At 43.4% G+C, this 8,853-nt stretch overlaps 1 protein-coding gene across 1 annotated transcript in view; it reads left to right on the top strand.

The window, feature by feature from the left end:
• The first annotated feature begins 3,578 nt into the window (after positions 1–3,578).
• The window catches only part of COMMD8 (COMM domain containing 8), a 43,588-nt gene continuing 38,313 nt past the window's right edge, over positions 3,579–8,853 (top strand). Inside the window, exons 1-3 of the mRNA XM_088450556.1 lie at positions 3,579–3,767; positions 5,886–6,041; positions 7,296–7,448. Coding sequence (XP_088306682.1) covers positions 3,696–3,767; positions 5,886–6,041; positions 7,296–7,448 — 381 coding nt within the window. The 5' untranslated portion in view covers positions 3,579–3,695. The remainder of the gene's footprint in view (positions 3,768–5,885; positions 6,042–7,295; positions 7,449–8,853) is intronic.

The following is an 8,853-nucleotide window of genomic DNA, read 5'->3' as shown; positions in this document are numbered from 1 at the left end:
TAGAGCAGACAATGTTAAGCTGGCACAAGTAACACAGCAAGTGGGTATAGAGTGATTAGATACTGGAAAAAAAGGGGTGGGGGGTTGGGACTGCGCTGAACCCTAGGTATTGGGCTGATAGCTGCTGCTAAATGAGGTGAGGGCACTACTAAACATCACTGGCTGTGCAAATGAGTCTAAAAAAAGGGGGGGAACGCTTAGCGCATCCTATAGCCTTAAACCATCATCAATCCCGGAACATGCCGCACAGCGCTGGATGCAGCCGAGACAGGCAATCTGCTGGCAGACACCCAGCCCAGTGGGACTCTAGTGGGAAGAGGACGATTATCCACGGAGGAATTACACCCAAGGATACATCTCATAAGTCCGCAAGACCTATATCACTTCCGGACCAAGCAGAAATACATTAAATCAAATCAAATCAATTTATTGTCACATCCACAAAAATGCGTCAGCGAAAGTGAAATGCAAGGTACTCACAAGCAACAATTACATAAAACAATTTAAAATGTTTAAATGAACTATAGCAGCAGGGAAAAAACTATTCTGCATCCTACTAGTACAACACCTGAGACATCTAAAACGCTTTCCAGAAGGTAAAAGAGAGAACAAATAGTGACAAGGATGGTTATGATCGGCAACCATTTTATTTGCTTTAGAAACACACCTTTCAATATAAATGTCTTCTAGCCTAGGTAAAGACTGACCAATAATTCTTTCAGCTGCCCTGATCACTCTAGACAACGATCTATACTCCAAACATGTGGAGTTCCCGTACCAAACAGTGATCGAATAAGTTAACAGGCTCTCAATTATACCCCGGTAGAAATTTACCAGCAACGGCCTTGATAATCCACTTACTTTTAATTATCTAAGAAAGTACAGGTGTTGCTGAGCCTTACCTACCACTGAAGAAACATGCGACGACCATGACAAGTCTTCCGAAAAATTGATACCAAGAAACTTAAAACCACCCACGCTCTCTACTTCAACACCGTTCAGAAATAAGGGACGGGGAGCACTTTTCCTAGACCTCCTAAAATCAACCACCACCGCTTTAGTTTTTTTGCTGTTTAACAGCAACTTATTATCCTCGCCCCAACTAATAAGTCGATCTACCTCCGCCCTATAACTGACCTCATCCTCATTAATAATCAGACTCACAATTGTGGTATCATCAGCGAATTTCACGATGAAATTAGACTCAGAACTGGAAACACAGGACCTCATTCAGAGTCGGTTGTTGCGGCCGCACGGTCGTAAGGGAAAAGGGGCCGGATATGCAAATGATGCACTCGCAAGTTGCGTCCTTAAGATCGGATCGTTAGCTGGCCGACCAAGGGGAGGATGCGGCCGTAAGACAAAAAATACGCCCCCTTCTCGTACGCATTACACGTCATCTCCGGCCATATAAGGATTAATCGAGACCATCGGTAACCATCGGAACTGGTCGTAGAGCTTAAGGTTGACCATACCCTCTCTTAAGCACTACGATCAGGTCAGTGTACAAACCACCCATGTCACGTGTGCCATGACACTACTTTGTTAATTATGCACTCCCATAAAACGCCGTTCGCATAATTAGGCACGCCTGCGTTCGGATCTCCACTCCCCCGTTTTCAAGCACCTTCCCCTGTTACCACCCACAAACGCCTCATTCTGTCACTCAAACTACCGACCTGGCTGTGTCCAAGGAGAGAGAAATTTCTGATCGTAGCAGCTAGTTTGCGCACGCGCATTGCAAACTTTACGCATGCGCAGTGTAGCGAACATCGGTTGCGTACGACCGTGCGGTTGCAACGACCGACTCTGAATGAGGTCCACAGTCTGAAGTATACAAAGAGTAAAGGAAGGGACTGCAGGCCTGATTCACAGCCGGACGCTCTGACCAGAGTGCTCGCTCGGAATCAGGGCCCTCCTACCTCAACTTGGAGCGGCCTTATGGACGCTCGCATAGCTGTGGGTTACCACCCACAGCTTATGCGAGTGTCCATGATGATGGTCGCGATGGTCAAGACCATCGGGCTTGCGACGGTGACCCTGCGGTAGGGTCTCGTTGCCGCAAGCCCTGGAGTGATTTTGGCTCTATCAGAGCCAAAATCACTCCCACTGACATCACTACTGATGTCAGTGGGGCCGGCTTCAGACGGTAGGCGTTCCCATGGGAACGCCTCCGTCTGGCAGCAACGCTCCCGGCACGCCCACCAAAGTGGGCGTGCTGTCAATCAACATCGACAGCACGCCCCCTTTGGTGCGAGACCCAGAGCGACAGCTTGGCTGTCGCTGTCCGGGTCTCGCGCATGCGCACGACGGAGCTCCCTCCATCGTGCGCATTTGGGTAACATCGACCCGCTTGCGAGCGTCCTGCGCTCGCGAGCGGGACTGAATGAGACACTGAGAACACAACCTTGAGGTACTCTTGTATTTACAGAAATTGGAGATGAAAACAGATCTCCCAGCCTAACTGACTGCGAACGGTCAGACAAAAAATCCAGCAACCAATTGCAGATGGACACGTCAAAACCGATTGCTAAGAGTTTTGCAATGAGTAAAGACGGTACTACAGTATTAAAAGCCGAACTGTAGTCTACAAACAACAGTCTGACATACGAATCTTTATTCTCTAGATGACACAATACCTTATGAAGAACCATAAGAGCAGCATCTTCAGTAGATCTATTAGATCTATATGCAATTGATAATTATCAAAAGCATCCGGGATGCCACCCTTAAGGTGTACTAAAATCAAACGCTCAAAACACTTCATGATTAATGAAGTAAGGGCAATAGGGCGAAAATCATTTAAACCATTAGATTAGGTTCCCTAATGGAGCATACACACGGTAAGATTTGTCAGATGAACGATTTTACCAAAGATTTGAACGATTTTTTACTGCATTAAAATGAATGGAATCATCCAAGTCTGACTGCAAACAGATCAGATATCATTATCTGACCATCGGGAACGTGCATCGTTCAAATCGTTCATCTGACAGATATGTCAGATTTTCCTTCAGATATGAACGATTTTTTAAATCGTTATCGTTCAGATCTGAAGAAAAATCTGACCATGTGTATGCTCCATTAAAGTTTGCACTTGCAATATGTCCATTATTGTTCTTTTTACTATTTAATAAATCAATGTTTTAACCAACATTGCCTTCTTTATTTTTAAATAGTTTAAGGCTATAGGATGCGCTAAGTGTTCCCCCACTTTCTATAGAGTCATTACAACCAAGGGGAGCCATTTCAGACCTCTTTACGTGTCTAATACAGACATTGAAAACACTTTTATACTGTAGGAATAAGTTCATACTATATAATGAATATGAATCATTTAGGACTTCAAACTACAACTCTACTGTGTCTCTGACACCCGGGACTGGACCAATAGGGAAACGAATCGCTGTGTGTGATGGGTAGATGCTACATATGGGGAAGAGCTCTCTGCTCCCTGTCCCTGGTGTACGCAGCAGGTTAACTGAGAACGCCTATAACCCAGCTAGTGCTACACTTCTACTACAGCAGGCAGCCCTCTGTCTGACGTCACTCGGCCTGGTCACATGACACCCCATCACTAGCACGCCGCTGATTGGCTGCCAGAGTGGGAAGTGAGGAATAGCGGTGTCGGCCATGTGATGTGAGCTGCGGTCATGTGATGTGATGTGAGCCGGGGCTGGCGGCTGCTGCCGGACATGGAGAGCATCTCGGAGCACGGAGTCGGTCTTGGGCTCATTGCTAAGCTGCCCTTAGCCCAGTGCCCGCAGGTAAGAGCCGACTGTCCACTCTCGCAGCGCTATGTAATTCACGCTGTTTGACAGCCTCCGTGAGAGACATGCAGTTTCCTAATGTTATGGAGCAGAATTCTCTTTAATGCAAATAAAATCATTTTGCTATTGACACTTCCAGAGTATATAATAAATACATCCCCACAGGCGGTCCCTAGTTGCGTTCTGCAGACGGTATGCTCATTGTATGAGGCTCCTGGTCCCCTTGTTACAGTGATACCGTCTTACCCTTTCCTTGGTATCATAATTAGGGGTTTTTGTACTAAGCCTTGGAGAGAGAGAGAGAAAGTACCAACCAGTCATAGTACCCCTTATGCGGCACACACTAAATGATATCTCGCCCGATTGGACGGGATATCTGGCACATCGTCTAGTGTGTACCCGGTATGTCGCTGACTATGCACCCCCCCCCCCCGTGCCTTGTCAGCGACATCGCCCGTTGGACCTGGGTGACATCGTTAGCGAGTTCCATGCTGCCGAATGCAACATGGTCACTGCCGGCATGGGCAAGTGTTTACGCAATTGCTGATGCCGGCACCCCGCCGGGTACCGTCGCTAACGAAGTCTGTACACACTAGACATTACACGTCTAGTGTGTACCGGCCGTTAGTCCTGTAGCTGTTTAAAGCTCACCATCTTATCTATTCTCACCTCACCAGTGTGTATTCTGCTCCACCCTCAGTGCCCCTGGGTGTGGTATAAAAGATATACTGATAAAAGGTCGACACCTGATATTGGACAGACAAAAGTTTGGCACACTGAAGGTCAAAGTGGAAGAAGGTTCAAAAGGTCGACACAAATGGTCAACACATTTTTTTTTAAACCTAATCTTTACCCTAACACTAACCTTCCCCTTGGTGTCTAACCCTCCCTCCTGGTGTCTAACCCTAAAGGTCAGGGTAAGTGCCTAAACCTAACTCTCCAGTTAGTGCCTAATCCTAAACTTTCCATATCTAGACATTGTTGACCTTTTAACTATCTATAGTCCAGATATCTATATCTATAGTCTGGAAACCAGTGCACTCTCATGTGCCTGTTACTAAATAGAAACAGGTGGTCATTGTAGAAAAATGTTCTAAAAGTAACTACCCTGTTTCCCCAATAATAAGACACTGTCTTATTTTTTTTTTGTCCAAAAAACTGCACAGGGCTTATTTTCGGGGTAGGGCTTATTTTAATTAACATTGACAGAAATTTCAATAATTCAATACAATTCTTTACTTACTTTTTACTTTTTTTTCCCTCTCTTTCTCTCCTCAGCGGCGCTGCTGTAAATGACGCTGTCACGTACGCCAGCTGCTGCGTGCTCACTCTGAGAGAGTGAGACGCTGCAGCTCTGATTGGATGCCACTGTTAAATCTTTAACAGGGGCATCCATTTCATGCAGGGGGCGGAGCTGGGGGCATTTTAGTGTAGTGCAGGCAGGGACTGGACAAAATGGTCTTATTTTTGGGGTAGGTCTTTATTATCCGGGAAACACAGTATTTAAAAAGGAGGTGAGGACTTGTCCATAGCAAACAATTGAGTTATTTTACTAATACACCATAGAGCAGGGCCTGGCAGCCTGATAGACTTCAAGGGCCACAGGGGTTGCACACTTACCTTCAAAGGGGTTGTGCCTTACCCTTAGGGGGAAGTGTATCAAGACTTCCAAAGAGTGGAGGAGTTGCCCATAGCAACCAACTAACTTTTAGCTAGCATTTGTCAAGAACCTACGATAAAAAGATACGTAGAAGCTGATTGGTTCCTATGGGCAACTTGTCCACCTCCTCTCTTTAGAAGTCTTGATACATCTCCTAAGTCTCAGTAATAAGTGGATCCAATAAAATTGAGGCTTTTTAGCTGACATAACAGAAGTCCACCATTTGTAGACCGTTAACACCCTGGAGTAAACGGTTTACAGCAATAATACAATGTGGTCAATTGCAAGTGTTGTTTTTCCTTATTTTATATGAAGTTTAGATTGCTTCTTTATTTTCTACTTGTGAAAAAAACACAATTGATGTATTACTGTATTTAGAGAATCTCTGTTCTGTCATTGGATAACCATTGGCAAAAAATAATTAAAGATGATTAGTAGTTTAATATGTTTTTCAGTTCCTGCACAGTGTTATTGATGGCGTTTGTGGCCGGGCGCATCCTCGATTTCAGGACTATGGCAGTATCTGGAATTTAAGGGAATGGTTGGAAGTCTTAGAAGATACAGCTGCCTTTGTTAAAACTACTGTTGGTAAAGATGGACCCCCAGCAGAGGTAAGTGGTTACCTTCTGTCTGTTCACTTTGAATCCCAATAGAAGAGATAATGTGTCTTGTTTGTAAGATTACTGCAGCTGCATCCACAGCGCTTTGTACTAACGGAGATTCTCATGGGTGAGATCTGCATATGCAATGTTACATTTGTTCAAGTAAGCGCCCCACAGTGCAATTGCTATAGGCCGTACTAAATTTGAGGCGAAAAGTCAGTTTTCGCCTGTTTTCGGCAAAAAGTTTTTGCCGATTACGTCATTGTCGCCTGTTTGGCTTTTACCCCGTATTCAATTTGGAAGACTTTCTGCCTAGGCGGAAAGTCAATGCATGTAATAGGCGAAAAAGTATCGCTTATGAATAGCAGGCGGAAAAAAGTGCAGAATTGGGGTTTAGGGGTGCAACGTTGCGGAAACCCCCGTGCAGCCTTCAGAGAGTTTCCCAAAAGTAAACTGTGTAAAAAAAAAAAAAAAAAAAAACAGTTAAGGACACCACAAAAAAATCACTTTGAATTTGGGGGCAAAAAAAAAAAAATGGGGGTGACATAGTTAAAAACTAGCGAACTTGACTCTGGGGGGGATTCCCAAATATGCCCCTGGTGTTTTTTGATTGCAGCTGCTTGTGGCAGGTGGGTTTTTCACGATTTGTTTCAACTCACTTTAGCAACTTTAAAATATGCTGAACCCCATTTTCATGTACCACAAATTTGATGGGATCACTTTAAAAAAAAAAAAAAAAAGAAGCTAAGTGCTCTTCTGCATCACTTCTTCAAAGTCGGCAAATAAAAAACCTGCCGCGCCTATTTAAAAACCTGACTTTCTTCTGCAGGCAAAAACGGGGGTACCCATAGTGATCCCCCTGGTCTGTACATCTTTGGGAGGGTCCTGCAATTATTTCCAGAAAAACCACGTTTTTTTTTCGCCGATCACAAGTTTCACCTGTTCCCGATTTCGCCTACTTTCAAATTGAATACGGGGATATAGCGGGCACGCGCGTGGAAAGTTTTCACCTCCAAACTGGCGATGTAGGCAAAAACGCCGCTTCAAATTGAATACGGGCCTATGTGGGAAAATAAAGGTAAAATTCAGTAATTGAGCTGCATGGATATGTTCACTTATGTCATTCTCTCCTGTAGTACGACTCCTCCAGCAGTAGTGGAATGATAGTATACAGATCCCACTTACACTGCATATAACTTTCATGCTTCTCTGTGAGGTTTGTGTTCAGAAATAAATTCATATTCTTTTTTTTCTACTTACAAGTCTGGTAATCCAATGAATGGGTTAAGTTCAGAGTATCAAGAGGTGATTCTAAAGTGTGTGAAAAGTAGAAGACCTGAAATAAAAGATGCCCTTACAGAGAAGGTGTGTGCCTTATCATCCGCATACTTGCAGGACTTTGACTGGCAGCTGAAGGTAAGTCCTTGTCCGTGTGTGTGTTCTCTCCTTTCCTCTCACTATTTGCTGTGTTATGAAAATGGTTCACATAAGCCCCAGAGTTGTTTCATAAAGGGCTATTCAGTGAAATGCGTTGTTGAATATCGCCGGCAATAAGTGCCTGGAACTTTTCAATTGTCCCCATCATACCCTGAACTTAAGTTAGAAGATGTAGGTTAAGGCTCATTAAGCCGGGCATAACCTGCATTCTACGTCTTAAGTGCCAGCCGTGATGCTGTTAGCGCATCCTCAGGAGTGTGCGAGCAGAAATCCTCTAGGCACGGCCAATTTAATAGCTCCAGTAACTCATTATTCAACATTCCATTTAACTGAATTGCCCCCTCAGATGGAGTAGACTAAAACATTTGACATGTAAGGCCATGGCACAGCATATAACTTGTCACACTATCCTAGATGTGTTGATACTATCCAATAAATATTGATTAACATACTTATGAATAGTACTTGTAAATAAAGACGATTAATTGGAGGACTAACTAAACTCCAGTATTCAAATTCTGATGGGAACTTTGGAGGTAAAATAAGCTGCTATTCAGTGTTACCCTGACTTTCCAATGCAGTTCTGTTAAAAAGGAAACTATTCCCTTCATACTCCACTGCAGATCACTGAGACGCTAATTACGTATTTGGGATATTCCATAGAGAGAGAGTCTACCTGTGTGTTGGTTCCATCTATCGTATAACTCCAAAGGTGCATACACACACAGTGATTTTGTAAATTAACGATTTTATTAAACGATCTTCGTTCATTTTTTCAAGGGAAAAATTAACGAAAATCGTTAACTAAAATCGTTCATTTACTAAATGTAATGAACGATTTTTTTGAACTGCAAACGATTTTTGCATATTCCCTTAATGAAAATCGTTAAGTTGGCCAGTCTGACTGGACTACAAACGTGAACAATAATCGTTCGTTGTTTTAACTTAGAAAGTGAACGATTTTTTGAAGGATAAATGATATAATTAACGATAATCTTTCAAAAAATCGTGTGTGTATGCACCTTTACTATTGAGAATATATGTTGAATATATGAATATTTAAAGAGAGGTGCTACCATATACGCTATGGAAATTAAAAGAGGAAAGAGTGGGATTATGGGGCACAATACGAAAACATAATTTATATAACCTAAATATGATATTTGTTTAATGTTCCATCCTGATAGGATCTCATACAACTGGAAAAGCTGATTCTGTGCGAAATTGACTTAGTGACATCACTTGTCCCACCCCTTTTTATCAGTCAACCAATTCACACTGCGCATTTCTTAATGACCTGGTTCCGCTAGACCAGAGGTTCTCAAACTCTGTCCTCAGGACCCCACACAGGTCATGTTTTGCAGGTAACCTAGCAGGTGCACAG

Source organism: Taudactylus pleione, unplaced genomic scaffold (genome assembly GCF_031769625.1).
Source record: "Taudactylus pleione unplaced genomic scaffold, aTauple2 ptg000519l, whole genome shotgun sequence".
Classification (NCBI taxonomy): Eukaryota; Metazoa; Chordata; class Amphibia; order Anura; family Myobatrachidae; genus Taudactylus; species Taudactylus pleione.
Note: the sequence above shows the minus strand (reverse complement) of the source record. Positions and strands in the feature narration are given on the sequence as shown.